At 39.9% G+C, this 23,731-nt stretch overlaps 1 protein-coding gene across 8 annotated transcripts in view; it reads right to left on the reverse strand.

Moving 5' to 3' along the window:
• Positions 1-23,731, reverse strand: part of ANK3 (ankyrin 3) — a 663,260-nt gene that overhangs the window by 132,801 nt on the left and 506,728 nt on the right. For 7 of the 8 annotated variants that reach the window (XM_077894615.1, XM_077894617.1, XM_077894618.1 and 4 more), the window contains 8 exons: positions 22,164-22,262; positions 19,333-19,431; positions 17,319-17,417; positions 14,423-14,620; positions 12,801-12,899; positions 12,421-12,519; positions 6,630-6,827; positions 962-1,060 (listed from right to left, as the gene is read on the reverse strand). In XM_077894615.1, the coding sequence (XP_077750741.1) occupies positions 962-1,060; positions 6,630-6,827; positions 12,421-12,519; positions 12,801-12,899; positions 14,423-14,620; positions 17,319-17,417; positions 19,333-19,431; positions 22,164-22,262 (990 nt within the window). The remainder of the gene's footprint in view (positions 1-961; positions 1,061-6,629; positions 6,828-12,420; positions 12,520-12,800; positions 12,900-14,422; positions 14,621-17,318; positions 17,418-19,332; positions 19,432-22,163; positions 22,263-23,731) is intronic. The other variant, XM_077894620.1, reaches the window with a different exon arrangement.

Genomic DNA, 23,731 nt, shown 5'->3' on the forward strand with positions numbered 1-23,731 from the left:
TGGATGGAGCAGCTACAACCATAGAGCCAGACAATGTCCAAAGCGTGTATTCTCCTTGGGGCTGTTCCTTCTGTGCCTATCTGGTAAATCCAGTCTGATTTTGATGTCTGAATACCTTTTTACTTGGCTACTTCCTGGTGATACTTCTATATATTTTAGTAACTTCAGTAGGTTATCAATGCACCTCAGAATCTCTATTATACATGAGATGTTTGTATTCACAATATTTAATAAGCATTCATTTTTTGCATCAAAGTATGACACACAGAAAGAAACAAGAATTATGTTTTAGAGTAGATAAAACAAGTTTGCTATGAAGAAGTAACAAAATTAAGTGCCGAAAGAAAATGCTTCAAGAAATGAGATTCATACAAAGTCCTATCTCTGATGAAGACACAAAACAGCCGTTTTTCTTATCTGAGTTTGAAATTGCAGCATTATAGGATGTTAATCAGTATTTTTTTTTCTTTTTGAAGGAACTGTTTGAGAGAGCGAGAGCAAGAGAGAGAAAGAGATGCTAGCAACCACACATGCCATAAGGAATTTAGCAAGGGAAAAATAATTGAATAAAACTTACTTTATCCTTTTTTATAGACTACATCTGAACAAAGTTAAAGGTCACAAATCACTGATAAATTTTTCTGTATGTGTTAAGTCAGTCACAAAAGCTAAGGAACACGATTTTACACTCTGCCCCTGCAAGACAGATCTGTCGTAATGGGGATCAATAGTGTTACCACGGGTGGGTACTTGTAGGCAGCTGGGATAAAGTGCCTAGGCCACTAAAGATAAAAGCATCTGGGACACTACAACTTGGTGTCCCTGGCACAGATATATGTTTGAAATACTATGTATAAGAGATGTGATATAAAATTTGTTCTTCCTCTCCTATCAAATTGTTTTTGTTTCCATACAGGAGTCACTAAATGACGCTTTATATGGGCACACTGTTTCTGTATACCTTTGTCTGGGCATCCACATTTGCCCCTTGGTTTACGAGGACTTCGGCCACATTCACTCTGTCTTCTTGAGCAGCCAAATGGAGCGGGGTCAGGCCACTCTGCAAAAGATTCAAAGTACAGTCATTTTAGAGAAGGGAATGTAGCACACATAGGCATGTTTGAGCAACAGTTTATGAATTCTAGGACAGGAAGCCTAGAATTCTTGTTTAAAACTATAGGGAAAGTTTACGTATTAGCACCATCACAACATTGCTATGTGTAGGCTTAATTAAAAATTTCAAACATATTCAGAAGTGGAGGGAATGGACTGAACCTTGTGTACTCATCACAAACTCAGCAATTAGGAAGGTTTTCCTCATTTGCTTCATCCAGCCCTACTTCCTGTTCATTCTTTTCTTTGTGGAAGTATTTTAAGGCAAATCCTAGACATTATATCATTTTATTTCACTTCTTTAAAGTCTCTAGTTTTAAAAAATGAACACTGAAATATGTAGTAGGAAAATGATATAATGTCTGGGATTTGCCTTAAAATATCTCCACAAAGAAAAAAATAACTAAATGAAGAAACAAACAAAAAGCAGTAACAGGCCTGTAAAAACAGAAAACCAACAGATGGCTGCTAAAAGGAAGGGGGATGGAGGGACAGGCAAGATGGGTGAAGGGGAGTGGGAGGTACAGGCTTCCAGTTGAGGAATGAACAAGTCACAGGAATAAATGGCCCAGCACAGGGAATAGAGTCAATGATATCATAATAGTCATGTGACAGGACAGAGATGGGAGCTACACTTGGGTTGAGCAGAGCATAATGTATAAACCTGTCACATCATTAAGTTGTACATGTGAAACTAATGTAACATTCTGTGTCAACTCAAAAAAATAAGTAAATATTTACCAAAAAAAAAAAAACCTAGAGACTTTTTTTTTTTTTTGTAATACTTGAAGGAATTTCAATATGTTACCATTGGCACTGGCATTAGCAGAAATTAATAGAAAAAGTAGTTATGAATTAAATATGATGATAAATTAACATATGATGATAATATTTTCCTATCACATATTAATACCCAAGGCTGATCAATATATCTGCATGTTGCTTCTGGGGAAGAAAGATGGGCTGGGAAATTCAAAAGGAATCCAATCTCATGAGAATTTCCAGGTCATTTAGATGGTATTATGTATTTAATGAGACTGAATATTTGAAGCTGAATATTTGAAGCTGAGTCTACCCCAGAATACGCAGGCTACCTGCTTGTTTCAATGGTCAAGAAAAATCACCAAGACTGTACTCTGCTTTAAAAATCCTCTGTAGCTGTTAAAGTGTCTTTTCATGAACAATATTTGAGAGAAAGTAACTTGGTGTTAGTGCTTTCAGATTGTTCTCTTTCCCCTAATATGAGCACAGAAGTTAATCTCTATGCTCTGGAAGTCTTTGGTCTCTTCCTCTAGCATCCATGCAATGAGAACCTCAGCTGTCTATAGGTCAGAGGAGAGGAGCGAATCAGAAGCAGTAGTAGCAAGAGCACAGAGCCCTCTTGACGCTGAACATTATTTAATCAGGGGTTGCCATTCCCTCAAACAGATGATAGGACTCAGGAAGAGTCATTTGTTCTTGACTTTTAAATACTGTTTACAGGATTTTGGAGGAAGCCTACTCAAACTGAGGAAAGAGGAAACATGGCTAGGAGGGAGGATATATTCAGTTGAAATCCAAGAAAAATAAGCTAGGGTCCAAAGTGGCATCCTCCAAAACTGACACAATCTGAGAACAAGGTCCCATGTTCTACTTTATTGATTTACTAAGTTTTTACCTTCCTTCCTGTTAGTTAACATACAGCACTCTATTAGTTTCAGGTGTACGTGATGGTGATTCAACATTTCCACGCATCGCCTGGTCCTCATCATGACAAGTGCCCTCCTCAGTCCCCTGTCCCCCTACCCCCTCCATGTTCTACTTCAGAGGAAACCAATCTTTTTAGTCCTAATATTTTATAAAAATGTCATGGTCACCTATCCTAAGTTAAAGACTTTTCAAGACTTATGAAGATTTTTTTTACTGAGCAGTTCTCAGCAAAGTTTGGGAAATGTCTTCTGGCAGGTACCTTACCCTCTCATGTTCCTCTGTCTCTGTTCACGCTGCCCCCATGGGATACCAGCTCTACTGGTGACATGGAGTCACTTGCATCTCCCCTGAGCTTCACTGGCCCTCTTGTCTCTCAAAGTGCTCACTGTTACATTTATGTGCACATCTTCTATGTGCTCGCCTCTATTAAGAGCATCATGATCCTGCCTTGAAATTGTTTTCTGGTCTGTCTTCCTCAAACCACTGTGAGCTTGCTGAGGCAAATACTGTATCTTTATTCTTTATACAACCAGCGTCTAGCACCTAGCACTTAATCATCTACTGAATGATTAAATCAGGAGAAAAAGCAAACACCTCTAGGTAAAATAGGATAAAGAAAAACTTATGTTTATGTTCACAATTTTCATTAAAATTTTTTTAAAAATAGCGTGATGGTTAAAACAGCCCCCTTTGACTTCAGAAGACACCTGTTAATCCTTTATAACGTTTGAACCATGGTTCATTTTAAAAACGGCCTTAACTTGAAACAAGAGAACACCACCAGCTCAGAACATCAACAGGCCTGCTTAATATTCTATTAGCGGTGCAGAGGAATGGAGCTACTCATGATCTGTAGAATCTGTGCGGGAAGGTGGGAACATTGAAAGCAAAAGGTGACTCAAATCAAATGCTAGCACTTCATAGTCATGGGGGTTTATGGTCTCATTTCCTTAAGTGACCAGGAACTGCTGGTGATGAGTAAGAAAAGGAAGAAGCAAAAGCAATGAAGTGTTTTAGTTCACCATCAGTTTTCACAAAAGCTAAATCTTTCTTTTTAATATTTATATTTTTAGCAAGGAAATAAAATCTAGTGTTAAGTGGGGAGTTGGGACAGGGAGGTGTTAGAAACTCGGGCCGTCCAAGTCAAACTGGCAGAGAAGTGTCTGGACTTCTCATGAACAATGAAGTTCTGCTCCTGTTCTGTTTCCACATCAGGGCTTATTTAATGCATTATACAGAACACAGGCACTGAGAAAGGAAGCAATGATTTACAAATGCTTTCATATTAGACCATTTCTAGGTGTTGTGAAATTCTTGCAACTTAATCAAGCATGCTGTGCTAACGGGAAGCCAGCTGATCTGCTTTTTAAAATTTCCCTGGAAGTATCTCTGCTCATGTCAAGTTTTTTCAGGAAGGTGGCTGACAACGTCCAGGTGGCCTTGGTTTACTGTGTCACATGTCCTTAGAATTCCCTTGCCCATGTCCAGTCTACCAAAGCAAACACTGAGGAATTCTGAAGTATTCTCAGTCTAAAAATTTCTATGACTTTAAGGTGAATGTAAGGCTGGATATACATAGCAACTAGTTGAATGGGGGATTTTATTTTTTTATTTTTGATTTTTTAAAAGAAATATTTATTCATGAGAGATACACAGAGAGAGGCAGAGACACAGGCAGAGGGAGAAGTAGGCTCCCCGCAGGGAGCCCGACGTGGGACTCCACCTCTGGACACGAGATGACACTCTGAGCCAAAGGCAGACAGACACTCAACCACTGAGCCACCCAGGCGTCCCTTGACCAGAGGATTTTAAAGAAAAAAAAAAAAAAAAGGTCACATTGTACTTCGGTATCGAATCTACCGAAAACATTCACCTATTAACCATTGTTAAGGCCCCTATTGTGTCTGAGAGAATAGTGAGCTGTAGTATTCTGGGCTCTTAAAATAGACTCAGTGAATGCCAGAATGTACATCAATTTGAGAAGACCAGGTCTTCTACCTCATTAAGATAAGTTGAATTTTATAGCAAATTATCATAAACCTGGTCTCTATATTATAGTCTTTGAACCCTCCAAACTCAAAAGCTCAAAAAAAAAAAAAAAAGAATCCTGATTATAATGGCTATTCAAAATTGCTCTGTGATTCCTATGAATGCAGAGACATGCGTTCCTAAAAGGAATGTTTAAAAAGAAAGATATGAGAAAATCAAACTGTTACATCAGGAAAATATGAAAATATGAAAAATCTGCAATTATCACAAAGGATTTTCAAAATACTAAAACTGAAAAGAAAGTTTCCCTGTTCTCTTACATATGATTTCCATCCACACGATTTATTAAATTACAATCTTGGGAATTCAGATTCGTGCAGAATAACTTTTTCCCTAAATTGTGAGAGGTTCAAAATTAAGACAACTATTCCTTTTCTACCTAAGAAGAAAGTATTGAATGTTATCTTAGTTCATCTTGATGACATCTCTGTGAAGTAAATATTTTGTCTTTGTTTACTAGCGGACAAAATTGAAGCTCAGTGAGGTCACATAACTTGTCCAATAAAGTTATACATCAAGTAAGAGTCAGGCTTAGGATTCATACCCAGGAGATTCAAAGCTTTGGTTATTCCAAAACATAGGCCACATACATGAAAAAAAAATACATTACTTGTTATTTGTCGTCATAAAACTATTGCTATCTTGAAATTCTACTCCTATAGCTGAGCTATGGCTGTGTTATCACCAACTGGTAAAGAAGAAGCCAGGGAGTGTGGATTATCAGGAATTGGGGGGCACTCTTGCAGGCTTTTGTATTATCTGAAGGGAAGACTTAGAAACATCTGTGTTTTGAGTTAATCTCAAACTTAGGTATTAATAAACAGTTCGGCAAACAGTTCAGCAAACCCATATGCAATGAGAGGTAGTAACTTCATTAAAATGTCTCAGGCCAGTTGTGGGCTGGATTTTTACCTTGCTTCACAAAATTCTTTAAAAAGAGTGAGGAAAATAAAATCTTAAAAAAAAAAAAAAAAAAAAAAAAAAAAAGGGCAGCCCCGGTGGCGCAGCGGTTTGGTGCTGCCTGCAGCCCAGGGCGTGATCCTGGAGACCCTGGATCGAGTCCCACGTCAGGCTCTTTGTATGCCTGCTTCTCCCTCTGCCTGTGTCTCTGCCTCTCTCTCTCTGTGTCTATCATGAATAAATAAATAAAATCTTAAAAAAAAAAAAAAAAAAAGAGTGAGGATGCCAAGTATGAAGGCAGAGGAGTTTGAAAAATTTGGGGAACAGAGGCCTCAGAAGTTCCTTGAAACTGCCAATTTACATACAAAGACTAACAACCTTTCCAACCTATTTGAATAAAATAGTTACTTTAGATTTATGTTAATAAAATGAAGTCTCTGAAGGCAGTACTATTTCCAGTATCTGTAACCTGGAACTTAAAACGGGGATGGGCAAGGAGGACATGCCCCCAAAATGTTTGCGGACTAAATCAATGGGCTCCAATTTACAACTTACTATTTGGTAGGTTCAGGTGAGGTAACAGTGTTGCTCTTTGAATTAACACAGTTTCCTATTATTTTGAAAAACTTTGTGGACTTCATTTCTCCAGCTATATGTCATTCAGTTGTAAGACTTTACAATGATTGATTTACCATTCTCTTACTGTTTAAACATGTTTTCTCAAAGTTTTTGCTATGATAAACAACATTTTGGCAAACATCTTTATGCAATGTTATATTTTGCAAATTCGATTTGACCTGGATTTTTCATGCTTTTTAAGCAACCTTTGTGAGAGGGAAGGTTTTGCTGTACGTTTTGTAGAGAAAAAGAAAGGTTACCTTATTGCTCAGGTTCACATTAGCGTTTCTGCCAAGGAGCAGTGACACCATGTCCACGTGTCCTTCCTGAGCTGCGAGATGGACGGAAGCAATTCCTTGCCGGGTAACCGCATTTGCATCAGCACCATATTCCAGCAGAGTCGTCGCTATGTCCATCTGGTTCTTTTTGGCAGCAATGTGCAGCGGAGTATAACCATTCTGTCAACACGAATCACTTGGTCACATGCCCAGGAACGAGATAAAAATGTGTGCAGCGCACTTTCAAATAGTATGCATCCCTTTCTAGTGATTTTCTTCGACGGTTTAAAAATTCCGAATCACATAAGCAAACTGATAAATCAGACTATGTCATTACTGCATTGCTCTCATGGTTCCCACATTCCGAAGCTGGGGAAACAGACTATGGACAGTTTAACGCATGAGAATTGGAGTTCTGCTGGTTTTGAAAGGAATATGGAGTTCTTTCCTACAGGTAGTTATGTTGGTAGGTGCTCAATAACTACTTGCTTTATTTAAATTGGTAATGAGAGGAAGCCCAAGTAGGAAACACAAACAATATGGGTATGTCCAGAGCTATTATTCTACCTTTAAGGTACCTTTAATGGTTCTTTGTTGCTAACAAGTTGAAAAATTTAATGTTCATGGTAGTCAAGATGCTATAGTCTATTCTCATAGCCCTTTTGTTTTATTGTCATTATTTCTTTTTAAGTAGGCTCCCCGTACAGGGCTTGAACTCACAACCCTGAGATCAAAGCCTGAGCTGAGATCGAGAGTTGGATGCTTAACTGACTGGACCACCCAGGTGTCGTCCTCTCACAGCCCCTTTGCCTCTTTTACAAAACCCTAGTATCTATGTTATGCTTCAGCCGAACTGGTTTCCCAAATAAGATACAGCTCATGTTTCTGTTTTGCCTCCCTCTATCAAGAATGTTTTCCCCCACCATGTCCTTGGGGTCAGCATCTTCCAGCTGAAGTTTCAGTTCAAGGGTCATATTCTCATGAAATATTTCACCTCCTCCTTCTCCTATACCTACCCCGACCTGACTGATTAGTCAAAGTCCTGGGGATATTTAGTGGTGCTCTTTCCTTTCCACACTGATTTTCTCCTACAAATTAGTTGAGAGCAGGTATTGTGTCCTATCTGTCCTCGTATCTCTACTAGTGCCTCATGGTGACTGGAGAATCATTGGAATTTGAGTCAGGCTTACTAGAACTTTCAGAACATTCTGGGATCCTCATCTTGGTTGACCCTTGGTGCTCAAGGTAGAGGTGACCCAAGTTTCTCTGGTGAGTTGTTAATTTAGCTGTGCCTCAGGATCCTTCAGAGTCCTTTGCCCTGAGAAAGAAAGGTCTCTTGTGCTAGGTAGGGGACATTGTCCTGTCTTACAGTCATTTAAAAGAAACACAAGATTATACTTTGACTTGGGCATGAATCTGACTATATAAAATATGCCAATGAAAAATTGGAATGATTTTTGATGGAAAAGGAGACGTAGAGAAAAAAATAGAATTCATGGATTTATATTTGGGAAAATGATCCAAATCTAGACAACTACCAGACACAATATTTCCAAGCAGTACAGATGGGTCAGAATCAACACAGAGAACAGTGGGGACTGTTGCACCACTGCTAGGCCAGCCTACTGCAATCAACCCTCATATTTTAAGTCATCGGCATGTCCTAGTAGGACAGTGTGTCTCACCTGACAGACACTCTTCCTATAATCAATTGTAGAGGATTTAAGCTGTTGGATATCACCCCACACAAGTGGAAATGCTGCTTCCAGACTCTTCTGAAACCACCCTCTGCCTAATGGGATGGACCAGGGTAGAAGATTTTACATCTCTATTTTTAGTTTTGACCTATTGCCATCTGGAAACCCCAGCTGACCTGGGAAGCATTTGTCCCTCTGCAAAGACACACCCTAAAGAGACTGCCTTCAGAGCCAAATGTAGAGCTTGGACTGAGCCCAACTCTACAGCAAGTGACAGGAGGAGGAGGTCTGTTTTGCTCCCATCCCCACCCTGAGTAAAAGACAAAATTCACAAAACAGTGCTAAAATAGGACATCTGATTAGTCGATATGTCTAACACTGGCTAATCAGAGTGGTAGCAGAATGATAGTCTGAGTTTAGCTTCTTACCATGCATCTTATTTCTTTTTGCTTTTGCTATAGACATAACCTTCACATTAGTCACCTTTCAACTACCGAAGGCAGGTCAATGTCCTCTCCGAGGTGACAATCCTCTTGATCACTTTTAATTCTACCCAAAAATCCTAGGCCCTAAAGAACACTAATCAGGAGAAGCTCTGGTATCTCTGTAAAGCATGCTGACTTCAGACAAGTTACTCATTATTACTGAGGGTTTTATTCTGAGCTCCTTACCTAAGCTATAAAGGAAAATATAAAGCAAGGGAAAAACAATTCATGGTATTATTTTAGAATGGGAAGTTCATCTCAGAAACACTTAAAACATATTTCAAATAACAAATAGTTCAACTTGAGACCTATAAGAAATTTTCTAAATTCCCTAAGTGCTTTTTAATTTCTGGAAAGTAAAATGATTCTTACTGGTCACCCTCAACGGGACAGATGCATTTATCAGAATAGAAACAAAACAGTGAGAGATTCAACTACAGAATCATCTTAAATACTTTTTTCCTCTTGATGTAGAAGCCATGTGTGCTTTTGCATTTCAAGAGGAAAACAAAAGGAAATGCAATTTTAAATGACTCAAAGTAATATATTTATATCATTCTTTATATTTTTTCTAAGAAATTTCACAATCTCAGTATCAATAGATACATTGCATATTTTGTGGAAGAGATATCTGATAAGTAACAAGTTAAGGCTCATTATCCCTTCTATGAGTGCCCAGGTTATGCCTGAATTCACGCCAATCCTCCTTTTAGTGCTGGGCCCTGCCTCAGGAAATAGATCTGGCTAAAATGGATTACAGAAGCCCATCTACTTTTTCAGCACCTTCCCTCCTCCTCCCCCATTACAAAGTCACACCGTGTTTCTAAGACATGTATGAGTAAGAAGATATGTTCACAATTCTACAAAAGAGAAGAAAAGGCAAGAAAGCATCACATACCCTAAGAATGGAGCACAAGAATAGAGGAAGAGTTCACTGAAGCCACTGCCGTCATAGCCACATGCTCAAATCGTGCCTTACTGAGGCTCTGTCACTCATTTTTCAGAAATGCCAAAGCTTCCCTGGGACCCAGGAGGCTATTTGCCTATGCTATATCCATTCTCCCTCCTTTCTTAATAAAAGAGCCTTGGCATTGGGCCGCACTGAAAACTACACTTCCTAGCTTCCCTTGCAGGAAGGAGTGGCCGTTGAGATGTAAGGAGAAATGGGTAGGTGGAGCTTCTGGAAATGCCCTATTGTCTGACTTTCTTTCCTGCTGGTTGCTTAAAAAGAGGGCCTGGCAGTCTGAGCAACAGCAATCTCTCAAAGGAAGGTTAAAAAAAAAATACACATATATCTTCCCTTAACACTCTGGAAACACTGACCCAACACCAGCAACTGCCCACCTCCAGACTGTTTATAACATGAGAAAAATGGAGCCTCATCAGCTTAAACTGTAGCTAGGTGTTTTCTAGTAGATGAAGCCAATCTCTAATTGATGAAACGGCTTTGCTTAGGATCAAAGTCTAGAAGAAGCTCCTGATGAGGTTCACTGCCCCAGAAAGTGGGGATGATTGGACATGTGGCACAGATGGCATGACTGAGGCTCCTACTAAGCAAGGATGCTGTGGCAGCAAGAATTAACAGCAGCAAGAATTAACATTTCGTTAGAAAAGCCTGTGTCCGATTGGCTGTAAAAGCTACGCCTGAGACTAAAGGGCTACTTCTCTACTCTTTGTTAAAGATGTCTTGCAGACATGGAAACATGAGGTCTTGTTTGACAAATATAAAGCAGGAATACATCAACTACTAGCCTATTTCAGTTATTCGTGGACTGAAAGACATAACGGATGGATGGAAGGGTGGACTGCACTCATTTTGCTTCACTTACTACTTTATGACTCTTTCAATCCTAAACTGCTTGGCACTAGTTGTCTCAAAGTTATTACTCTCATGTAAGGAATGAAGAGTTTGCTTGTTATTTACTGGTTGCCTACCAAGAACCTGGGTTTACTGTAAGTGGCCCAGGCTCAGAAGGATATTAAAATACACTGAAATGAAATAGACAATCATTAAATTTCACTGTAATTTTTTTTCATTTTTTAAATTGTGGTAAAATATACATTAGATAAAACTTACCACTGTCACCATTTTTAAGTGCATGGTCAATGGCATTAAGTACATTTCACATTGTTCTCCAGCCTTACCACCAACCAGCTTCAAACTGAAACCCTATCCATTAAACATGAAATCCCAATCCTCCTTCCCTTGGGCCCCTGGCAACCAGCATTCTACTTTCTGTCTCTATATGACTGAAATACAATATTTGTTCTTTTGTGTAATTGGTTTAGTTACTCGGCATGGTGTCTTCAATGCTCATTCATGTGATAGCATGTGCCAGAATTTCCTTCCTTCTGCAGGCTGAATAATACGCCATTGTATGTATACGCCACATTTTATTTATCCATTCATTCTTCAGAGGACACTTGGGTTGCTTCCACCTTTTGGCTCTTGGGAATAATGCTGCTATTCAAATTTTTGTTGTTGTTGTTGTTTAAATATAAAGCTTTACCTAAAGTCAGGTATGGCTTTATAATAGAAAAAAATGTTCACCAGGACCAGAAACTATGAGGAGAGAGCCACATTTAAATGAAAAGCAAATTTAGGGGTATGATTCTGAATTACAGATTTCACTGGTATAATTCTGGAGAGGATGAGGCAGGAGATAATTAAGACATATAGGAAAAGAGGCTCTGAGGAGAAATACTTGTCAAAGATAACCTACTCTCTAAAAGAAGATTCCTAAAAACTTTCTCTCTTAAGGTCTCCAAATAATCTAGAACAGCCTGCTCAGATTTGATTACAACAGATTTAATGTAAACACTAATGTTAAGTGCTATAGCTGCTTCCCCCAATGGGAGAGAAAAAAAAACCCCAAAGATGTAGAAAGCTCAAAAGTGCTAAAAGTTCCTTCAACAACAGTATTCAGTAAAAGCACTGGACAGCATTAAGTTGGAGTTTTGTATCATTCCAGTTTTGTTAGATCATAGCCACCTGCTCAACAACAGCAAGTGTACTAAAAGTAAGCTCGTCTTTATGGACTGCCTCACAAATCAGAATACCAGGATAATTAGGAAGCTGTATACTCTACGTATCTCTTTTCTCAGAAATAAATGTGGGTTGTCTACTGTTCAAAAATGCCCCAACAAGAGGAATAAAGATTCCCCTTAGGAATAATAAAATCATAGAAATAAAACCTCCCAACCTATTTTATTGAGCAGAAATTAACGACTTGAAGGCAATGTTTTATGGCCAGGAAAATATAACACATGTTTTATAACTGTGACAAATCCGACTTCCTTACTACCTCAGGCTGTGCTTATGTTTTTAATTGGGCTGAATAGACATCAAATTCTCTTCCTCCATGGGCCCCAGGAAGTCCTGGATTTTTAAGGAGAATCAACTGGCAAGTGAGGATTTATTGAGCATCTACTACACCACTTGACCGAATAGCTGAGGGCACAGATTTCCCGAGGAGCTTAGATTTCTGTGACTGGTGGTGTCTGAGGTGCAACATGAGCAGCCAAGTGGGTGCACACAGAGATCGGTGGACACTGCCTGTCAGCCTCCCCAGGCTGGCCAATCCCAGGTACCTTTGCGGCCGCGTGAGGTGAGGCTCCTTGGTCCAAAAGCAGGAGGGCCACTTTCTGATTATCGTAATGTGCAGCTACATGCAGTGGAGTTAGCCCGCTCTGAAAACACGTGCAGAAACAACAACCAGAGTCAAAAGTGTCTTAACACCAGAGGCCTAGATTTAGGAGATGGGATTAGTTTGGGTCCAACACAGAGTATAATCTATATTCCGGTTTCCACAATGCTTGGACCCCAGCATTCACCTCCTATCTCCCAAGTGATCTTCATCCTATGAGACTTAATTCTGGACTAGTGATAATTTAGATGGCTGCTGGTGAAGTAGCAAGTGCTTGTTTTGTTACCGTGGAAGTGGCCTGCTATAGGGTGGTCAGCTCCATACCTTCCCAGCAGCATCTGGAGAGGCACTTTTCTGTAGCAGGAGATTAGCTACTTCTAGCTTCCCGTATTTTGCTGCCACGTGAAGGGGAGTAAATCCTTTCTGAATAAAGAAACATAAAAATAATGAACAACAAATGATACAAAGGCATCACTTTCCTGAAACTGATGAATTATTCTAATGATGAAGAACAGTTAAGCCTGCATTTAAGGACAAACACTGGAAGAGAACAGCTCGAGTCTCCTTATCAACAAGGAGGAGCAGAATATTTACTCTCTCTCTGTTGACTGAGCCACAACATGCCACAAATTCTGGGGCTACTCAGGCCAGGATGAAGGTGGAGAGCTGAATCTGGGGTTTATCCTAGAGCTATTTTGGGATTTCACATTTTAGGAAGAATAGGCTACTAGGTCTCAGGCCCAATTTGGATTTGGGGAACTTGGGAAAATCCAGAAAAGTCTGGACCCTCCATAATCTTGTATCACCAGACTGGAGCCTTTCTCACCCTCTTCTCCAATTTTTGCGTGTATATACATATCTTTATGCATGTTCCCATCCTCAGGAGTGGAAGTCAAAGAGTCTCTCATCTTAGCTACCATAGGTGAACTGAATAAACATGATTCTAGCCCAATAAATATGCAAGAGTTGGGCATTCAGAGTTGAGTAGCTGCTCTTGCTTGCTACCTACTCCCACAAGGGTCCGGGCATGCACTATATACTATTATGGAGGGTCCTAAGCATGAGTCAGCAGTGGAAGGGTCATCAGTACATTTGATCTCATGAGACTAAAGCCAATTAGAGCCAATGGGCAGCTGGTATGGTGGAAGGGCTAGGACACCAAAACCTCATCAGCTATTACTCTGTTTCACATATTAAATGAGAGACTGTGCATCTCAACTCTACTGAAGAGCCTAAAGAATCTCAGGGCAGTGGGTGGGAGTTGAGGCAGTCATGATCATTTATTCAGATAGTTTCCCAAGTATTTCCAACTATTGTAATTGCCTTGTGCATTGATCACACTTCTCTACACCCAAATAAGAGAGTGAAACACCCATTTCTACTTTCTAAGACATGTCATAGGCCAATTCACCTTTCTATCACATTTGCTAGGTGTACATAGTAACACCAAAAGGTGAGCTCTAAATTTTGCAATCTGCACCTACAGAGCAACTGAGTGGTTGGTCATGGCTCTAAGGCATCAGAGTTGAGATTTTAAAAATTATACAACAGAAACATAGGAATAACAACAAACAAAAATAACCCAAGAAAAATTCACCTCCTGATTTGAAACTAATTTGTATACTTGGACTCAGCAAGAGAGATCTATGGCTATGTTTTTAAACCACCATTTAAATCTATCATATAATGTGCAAGAAACATCTGACTCTAGATGTCAATGATGCTTCATTAGAAGATAATGGACTGAGAAACTCGAAACAAACACACATACCCCAAGTTACACTGTTCCCCACCCCCACCAAGGCTTTGTTGACCATGTTCATGACTACCCTGGGATCTCAAGTATCGATGTTGTTATATAGCTTTGTATCTATTGCCGTGCTGGGGGTTATAAGGAGGATGGAATTTAGAGAAACACAGAAGAATTCCAAGAATCACTTCCATACCTTTGTTGTTATAGATAGAGATGCGCCATGATCCAAAAGGAATGCAGCTACATCCTCATGTCCCTCTCGGGCCGAAAGGTGGAGTGGGGTGTACCCAGAAGTCGTGGCTGCATTTGGAGATGCTCCTTGCTGCAACAGCTGTTGTACTATATCTGCCTTCCCCAGTCGGGCAGAAATGTGGAGTGGGGTTTGGTCATCCTAAATGGCAAGGTAGAAATACAAGGCTGACTAGCTGAGAAAATAATGGTGACAGTGTGAAATATTCAGCAAAATTGGCTTGGTATCAGAGGCTACATTCAACTCTTGGAGTCAAGCCATCTCATTTATCTTTAATGTTCAGAAAGATGGAGATGGTGGATCAGAGCACTGTAAATACCTCTGAGTTACCTATTAGTATGAAAAGTATGAAAGGCAGCTCTGTCCATAAATTTTCCTCACTACCACTGCCATACTTTACCAAAATTTTAATCTCTACTGGTTCCTTTATTGGGAGAAAGGGGATACATCCTAGTAAAACTCAAATAACTGGAAAAGGTATTATACCTCTACCAGGTATAGACTTGCATGAAGGCTCCCAGACAAGAGGACTGAAAGCTAGCCTACCCTCTGCTTGTAAAGCTGTACATCCTGGCATGGGCTGCATCTGCAGAAGGGCACCTTATCATAATTCGCCCCCATGCATGAGGCACTAAATCTTGTATCCTGAGGGTCTTATCCCCAAGGGGGGAGAAGCATCTTTTCTTAGTTTTCCCAAAGATGCCCTGTGGTGGCCATCCAAAGGGAAATCCCACACTTGAGTGTGAAGAAATTCAGGTAAATACTTTATGTAGAGAAGGTACAGAGAAGAGGCTGGAATACAGGAGTCAGCTTTGAAAAGCTAAGTAGGATGAGGGTCAAGGCCAAAGTAAGAGGATCTATGTAGGAACTATAAGAGGAATTGGAGGAGCCCCAGGAAGAAGAATACCAGAAATAGATAATTGCCACAGAAATAGATAATTGCCACAGAAAGATCTCTAATTCTACTACTGTCACCACCACCACTAACCATTTGCTGAGCACCTACATGTCCTAGGCTTTGTGCTAAGTACTCCATCTACATTAATTCATTAATCAGCTCACCAATCTTATCACTTGCAACTATCAGTATCCTCAGTTTTTGTACGAAGAAACTAGAAAAAGAAATGTGCCCATAGAGATGTTAATTAATTTGCCCAATATTACACAGTTAGTAAATGGTGGACCAAGATTCAAACCCAGGCAGTCTGGCTGAGGAAGTCAGGTTCTTAATCATGATACTTACTGCTTCCTTGATGAAATAAGGACCATAAATTCTGTCCTCCATTTCAGCTTATGGGTGAAACCATTCCTTTGATACAATGCTTGATGTGTAACTAACAACACTCAGAAAATGTGAGGTTTCCTGTAATCCATGGTTGGGTACAGCCTTTCTAATCCATTCTACTCTACTGATGAAGCAGATTGAACCAAGATCTTTAGAACGGAAATGAGAAAACTGCAATCTAGGGGCCAAATCCTGTTGCTGCTGGAGTTTGTAAATAAAGATTTATTGGAACACAGACGTGCCCACTTGCTTATGTAGTATTGTCTATGGCTGCTTTTGCTCCAGAACATCAGAGCTGAGCAGCTGTGACAGAGATGGTGTGTCTGGCAAAGCCTAAAAATATTTACTCTCAGGCTCTATTCAGAGAAAGTTTGCTGACCTCGGTCTCCAAAATTCTCTGTAAAATCCACCAACTGGCCCCACAGTACAGTGGACACTCCAAGTGTGTGTCTGCTGCTCAGAATGGTACAACCTTTGTGCTCATCTGCAGATTTTATGCTCACTATGATCTAGTTGTGTTTGTTTCCACATTAGTATGTTTGTACTAGTTACATCACTACTTTGTGCTATATTCACACTCATTACTTTAATTATACAATCACACAATATGTTAGCAGGTAAAATATGAGTATTAAAGGGAAGGCTTAATTTTTCCCTAAGAATACTAAGTTGAAAGCTTTGGAGAGCTTTTATAAAAGTAGATAAAAAAAAAATAAAACAATTGTGGTCAAATTAGATCTGGGTGAGACAGCTAAATATGTTGGGGGAATATTATAAAAGTCCAGAAATGATTTGCATGCAAACTGCTTCATACATGTCTTGTTTCCTCTCTACCTGAAGCTAGAAATTGCAGTCCATGTAAATAGATGGCAAATAAATGTATATTTGTATATGAAGGTTAGATTACATGGTTAAGGCATTTACATATTTATTTACGATTCCTGACCTGAATTGCCATTTTGATAACCAGACCACCAACTACCCATCTCAATAGTGACAGATAAGTGGGTTTCTTCCAGAAGCTAAATACCAGGCAGAGGATGAAGCACTCCAACTCTAAGTGAAGGCAAATCCCTGGAACCATTCCAGTTCAACTCTCAGGGTTTATGGCTTCACAACTTGTGAAGAAAAAGTAGAGTTCCTTTTTCCTTTTATGGCTGTGACAAATGACACGTAAGTCAACCAAAAGAGTTGAATCATACATCTGAATTGTGCTAGTTCTAGAAGCTTTATGTCTAAGACCTTCTCTATGGAGTGTGAAGAACTCTGGACCAAGGCTAGGTTTGGTTCCAATTCTGTTAGGGGGCTAGCAATATGCCAAGGACACAGAGTTCTTTCTGGAACTAAGTTCTTGTTCCATTTAATTTTGTAAAATAATTGAATGGACAAATGTGTAGGGATTTTTTTTTTTTTTTTTACAATATCACATGGATAGAGACTTTTGTCATTACTTTATAAAAGTATCCCTGGAAGAGAGCATGCATGTGTTTAAAGGTTCTAATAAAACCAAGGGTTTTTTCCTCAACAGCACATGCTTTCATGTGTTGCACATACCTTGGCTTTCGCTTCTACCTGAGCTCCGTCTTGTACCAGGTACCTCACGACTTCGGCTTGGCCAGATCGAGCTGCCATGTGCAGTGCTGTTTCTCCTCTCTGGGGAACAGGAGCCAAAGGCAATTAACGGCAGCTCTAAAGAAGGGTGGCATGTTTTATTTGCATAAAGCTTGTGATGGAGGGCTTTTTTTTTTTTTAAGTAAAAAATAGTCCTAAGCATTTCCTTGTTGAAAATGAGGAAAGATAGGAAATTCAAAACACAAGAAGCTCACATCCACCAGATTCATGATGGAAGGACTGGTTTAACACTGGGGAGTCCAGTCTCTGGCAACATCAGAAGTGTTGCTCCATGTGGCAGGGTTTCCAGGGCTTGAAAGGTGAATCCCCCGAGAGCCAAGCAGGAGAGGAAATGAGCGGAGGAGGGCAGCTGGGGAGTGCTCCACGAGAGAGCCCCACACCTTGCTCAAGGGAGGCCACAGCCACCTGACACTGAAGACTGCTTCGGTAGCTGGGCAGGATGCCAGCCATGTCTTGGCACACCTTTGTAGTTTTCAAAAGCAGTGGCAGTTTGGATATTTGTGTATACTTCTTATACCTGGACCACACAATCCAAATTGCAACGAGAACAAAATATAAAAACCCAAATCTGCAAGGGCAACGTAGATACCCCTGAGGTCCAGACTTGGCTGGTGGATGCTGGTTTGCACTCTCTGCTTTACTTCAGCAGACTAGTATCCTGGTCTTTGGACAGTCTCCCATGGAGCCATTTCCTTTGTCACTGGACTCCTCCACCCTGACCATGCCTTCATTTTCACCAGAGAATTTAATTCAGATTTCCATTCATTGATTTAATAAAAAATGGAAACAACATAGAAAACATGGGGAGATGGAAACAAAAAGTCATAGAAATCAAATATATTCTCTCACACCAGTGATACCCACCTAAAAATTCCTTTAATGAATAAAACCTTGCTTTACAGGATATCTGCCTCCATGGAAGGATATACAAAGACACATTTCACATGTAACTTGTTAACTATGTTTACTGGAAAGGCATTGGGGTATAGTTTACCATATTATCCAGGGTTCTCTTTATGAAGGGAGATATTCTCTCTCTGGCATTAGTAACAGAAAAGATTATGTGTCAGTTGAGAAGCTGGCCTGTTCCTCTCTTGTGGTTGTGTTGATTGGGGCTCCCAGAAGAAGAGAGCCTTACTGAGGCCCACTCACAGGGTGAATGTGCAGGACCTTATGGCTTGTTCTTTCTGTGCCAGGATATGGTTCATTTGATTTTTACTGCTTTGGTGGTCCTGAGTCCCAGGCCTACCTGCTTGTTCTTCTGCTTGTGATCTGTTATGCTAATATTACTACGATGTCAAACTTAAAAGTCCTATAAAATAATGTCAAATGCCATGTGTAGATCTAGGGTGATAAGTCGCTTCTTCAATACTTACTCTGAAATGAGTCTCATGGTTCTGTAGAGCAATGATTAGAGTGGGAAAATAATACCATCCAATAATCTATGAATAGGGATTTGCTATGAACATGGTTAAGCATATTAAAGAGAAAAATTACTTTGAATTTACTTGAAATTACAGTAATGATAATTTTGAGCCTCAATGTGAAATATTTCTTAAATGCTTCTATTGTAAAAAAAAGAAAAGAAAAGAAAAGAAAAGAAAAGAAAAGAAAAGAAAAGAAAAGAAAGAAAAGAAAACTTCCCCTCCACAAAGGTGATTTTTTAAAAGCATAATACCCAAAAGTAACATATCTGTGAGGTCAGTGCACACAACCCTAAGTCCTAACAATTTGTGACCAGCTAGTGATTAAATGGATCTTGCCTTTGAAGTAAAGGAAACCACTGTTATTCTAAAATTTTATCCTTTTAAGCAGTCACAGTAAATAGTAATTAATTTAATTATAATAAAAAATAAGTAAATAAGAGTAATCTTCATCAGTGTCTTAAATTATGTCTTACTCATAATTGGACCTTCTTTCTTAAAAGGGTACTTACCACATTGGTGGTGTTTGGTGAGGCTCCATGATGCATTAGTTGTGATACGATATTTACATGCCCCATGAAGGCAGCAACATGGATTGGGGTAAGGCCCGACTAGGAAGAAAAGAGCAACGTGTTAGATTGTGATCTTATCATAAAAAGGTTTTGTCCACCAGCCTCCCTGCCTGTGTTCCATCCATCCACCCACCCATCCATCCATTTATCTACCCACCCACACACCTTAATAACATAACCACTGGAGTGATCAGATCAGAAGCTATCAGGCCATTGCCTACTATGGCCACAGATTCTATAAGATAAATGTATCAGTACATAATCATCATTTCCTTAAAGCAGGTTCAGTGATTATGTCATATCCACTAAGGAAGAAAGATTTCATATATTTTATAAAGATCAATGAGAAAAAAATAGAGAAAAATGACTTGAAGCTTTCTTCCCCTTTGCTACCAAAGCTTCTTTATCCATATAACTATGTGTGTGTGTGTTTGGGGGGGGGAGGGGTGCATGTGATTACATACACATGCACAAAAGCTGACTTTATTTCAGATCCTATTTTGGTCTTTAAAGATGATTCCCATGCACTAAGAATCAACTGATTACATTATACATGAAAGAGCATGGTACTTAACACAAGGCCAACCTTCTAATAAATGAGCAGATCAGCATTAATATAGCTTTAATCATTTAATTTTTAACTTGATGAATATTATAAATTAAAGTGACATGATTATGGCAAATAATACAATGGTTGCTAGACTAGATTTTAAATGTTCTGTTTGTCTCAAATCCTACACACACACACACACCCATATACTTGTGATTTTTATGTGAAATGATGCCATTTATAATTTTTTAGAATTTCATTCCACTTGCAGCATGAAAATCATAATTTGATAAAAATACTTAATATGGGGATCCCTGGGTGGCACAGCGGTTTAGTGCCTGCCTTTGGCCCAGGGCGCGATCCTGGAGACCCAGAATCAAATCCCACGTCAGGCTCCCGGTGCATGGAGCCTGCTTCTCCCTCTGCCTATGTCTCTGCCTCTCTCTCTCTCTCTCTGTGTGTGACTATCATAAATAAATTTAAAAAAATACTTAATATGGCTAGAAAAAGCTAATATGGGTGTGTGTGTGTGTTTTAGAGAGTGAGAAGGAGATACCAATCTCAGAAATTTGAGAAATGTCCAAAAAAAAAAAAAAATACGTGAAAGGAGTTCGGCCTAATAAAAGTGAGGTAAAAGGCAGAAAAAAAAGAATTCTGGTTGACCCGCTTTCAAATAGTGGGAATTGAGGAAAATTGGGGAAAAGAACTGTACTGTAATTTGGCACTTTTTTCCATCAGCAGGGGGAGTCATTAGAACACGTGCAGGGCCAAGCCCTCGTCTTGATCCGCCGGCCTTTGAAAGCTCTGAGGGAGCACAGGGCTGGCAGTAGGCTCTTCTCAGTGGCTGACATCTTGGGATATTTAGTCAAACATCAGTCAAAAAAAATGTATTTCAGAGCCCATTCTGACCTTTAAAAACGGTTGCCATGCACCGAGAATAAGGTTTTAAAATAATAGGTGCCATAATAAAGCCATAAGAATGACTAAAGAGCAAATCAGTATGAATATTTTCAACCATTTAATACTTTTAAAACCGCATTACAAATCAAGGCAAATATTTCATTTGCAGATAAGAAATGGGCACAACAATAGTCACTGGGCTAGATCTCACATTTTATATTTACTTCAAATGCTTTATTGATGCATTCAATAAGCCTTTACTGAATGGCCTACACTGTGTTGCTGGCATCTACAGACCAGTAAGACTCAGGCCTGTCCTAACAGGGCCTGTCCTTTCTGGGGGCAGGTGAGGCCTTATGACTCTCGGTCATAAGTAAACCGGCTGGATAAGTGGTTTGATGGAAATTGGCACAGAAAGAGGTACTCTGAGGAGGAGCTCCTAGACCAGGCCAGGTGGTAAAGGATTTCTGGGAGAAGATAGCCCCATATCCCATCCTGAAGGATGTGTAGGATTAGCTGAGCCAAGAGGGGGTGACGTTTGGACAGTACAGAGATCGGGAGGTGAATGAAAGGATGTCCAGTCTAGGGAAGTGCTGTGCCTGGAATTTATGGAGAACAGAGTGCTGGGGTGGGGTAGAGTTAGAGAGTCTGGAGTGGCTGATGCCAAGCTTGGTTTGCTGTGTTGCAGGCCCAGCACTGATCCTGGAGGAACATTTCTCTGAGTTCCATGCCAGTTTGTACAAAAGAAACCTAGAGCTACTCCTTTTTCAACTTTAGCAACTCTGTGTTTCATTAATTCTGAATTTTTAGAGAGAGAAATGTTCAGTTTACAAACACCCAGGAGGTGGTGTTATACATACAGAGTTTCTCAACCTTGGCACATCTGACATTTTGAGCCAGATAATTCTTTGTTGTAGAGGGCTGGCCTATATGCTGTAAAATATTCAGTAGCATCTGACCTCTAGCCACTACGCACCAGTAGTACTGTCCAGTTGTCACAACTAAAAATACCTCCAGACATTGTCAGATGTCCCCTGGGGGGCAAAATCGCCCCCACTTGAGAAGCACTGCATTATAGGATTTCATGTAAATGACACTTTCAGCTATGGCACCACTTGCCCCTGCGTATGGAGTGGGTGTTTTGGATGATGTGTTTGCACTCATCCCCCTGTACCACCTGTCTGTTCTCTGGACTTGCAGCCCATTGGGTGAGGGTTCAGTGCCACCCACACACATGGCAAAACTAGCTGCTCATTAAGGATGGCTCTGGGACTGTACCCTCATATGGCCTTAGGAACCCTCAAACTCCTACTCCCCTCACCTCGGTTACGGCTTGGATGGATGCACCGTGTTTCAGAAGGAGTTCCATTACTTTAATTCGATTCTTCTTGCAGGCAATATGAAGAGGGGTAAAGCCATTCTGGAGAGGACAAAGACACAGAAGTACGTGACTGCATGCCACTGAAATCCAATTCCTCTGAGTGAGGGAAAATGTTTGCAACATGATGTTCTTTAAGGATTTGGACAATGAGGGGTTAAACAGAATGCAAATTGTTTTCTGGAAGCGTAGGTAGTCTCACTGCTCCTAGAAATCCACAGTACTCTGGTGATCATGAACAGGAAGGGAATTTTTGTCACAGCCTCCTGCTAGCATTTTTTTTTTTAAAGATGATTTTATTTTGGAATTCACTCTTCCAAATAATCTGTCCCTCCCTCCTCCAATCTCATTTCAAATACAAACTAAAAACAACTGGGCCCAAACATTTGTCCTCAAGCCAAAACTTTGCCGATGCCATTCAGTATTCTCTGCTGCATTTTAGGGCACCTACGAGACCAGTTTCTAGAATGTTTTCATCCTTTACAGTTTTAAGTTTCAAATAACTGCTAACTCCAAGGAAGCAGGAAACAACCCAATGTTATATGGATCATTTGCTTTAGTATTTAATCTAATAAAGGAACCTGCTTTTTAACAAATGACCTCCCAATGGTACTGCCTGTAATTGAGACCACGGAGCATTTTTCAGTGGCCACAAAGGACTCTAGAGTATAAAAGCCCACATCAATGTCACTACAGGTGCTTCCATAGCCATCCTGAGACCATTCACCTGGCTATAGTCCATCTCAGGATGACTGGCTATAACCTTCACATGTTGTGAAATCTTTAGAGGCAGAGGAAAATGAGAGTGAATGTCCACACCCTGTCTTAAGGCTTTTTTTTTTTTTTTTCTTGCATGGAAAAATGAGTCATGATGGCTAATTTCTTTTCCTCCCTTCTCAGAATTCAAAGATATGTCTGATACACTGGGCAGGTCAACAGCTCTTGAAATGCTGCTGTGGTAAAAGCTTTTAGAGTGACAATGACAGGCTGGGGTCAGAGTGCTCCTCAGTCCTCATGTCTCCTGCCCACAGAGCTGCAGAGGAGCTGGGGATCCATTTAGGCAGGGAGACAGCACCAGTTGGAAAGGAACAGTGACCCTTCCTAAATCGTTGGTCGGATGACAGCCTTTACCTCAAAATTCCTAGTAAACTCACATGTTTTCCCTAACATTCAGTGACTGATTTTTTCCTAAGCATGAGTACCTATTCTGAACTAAATTTAAACAGCTTACCAAATTGGGGTAATTTATTTTTCCAAAGACAAAAACACCATCTTGCTAAGAAAATCAAGTTATAGTACAGCTAAGGGTTAAAATAATATCATTTTAGGAGTGAAGACAAAAATCAGACCCAAATTTTCATTTTTATCAGAAGGAAAAAGAGTTGAAAGGCCATATATTAACTTACATGGTACACATTATACAAAATTTCAGCTCACAATTTCCTAGACTGTTGATGTTTAAGAGGATGTTTTTTTTTTAACTATTTTGCCTCATGTTTTTAGAGTTTAGA

The sequence above is a fragment of the Canis aureus genome, chromosome 4, assembly GCF_053574225.1.
Source record: "Canis aureus isolate CA01 chromosome 4, VMU_Caureus_v.1.0, whole genome shotgun sequence".
Lineage (NCBI taxonomy): Eukaryota > Metazoa > Chordata > Mammalia > Carnivora > Canidae > Canis > Canis aureus.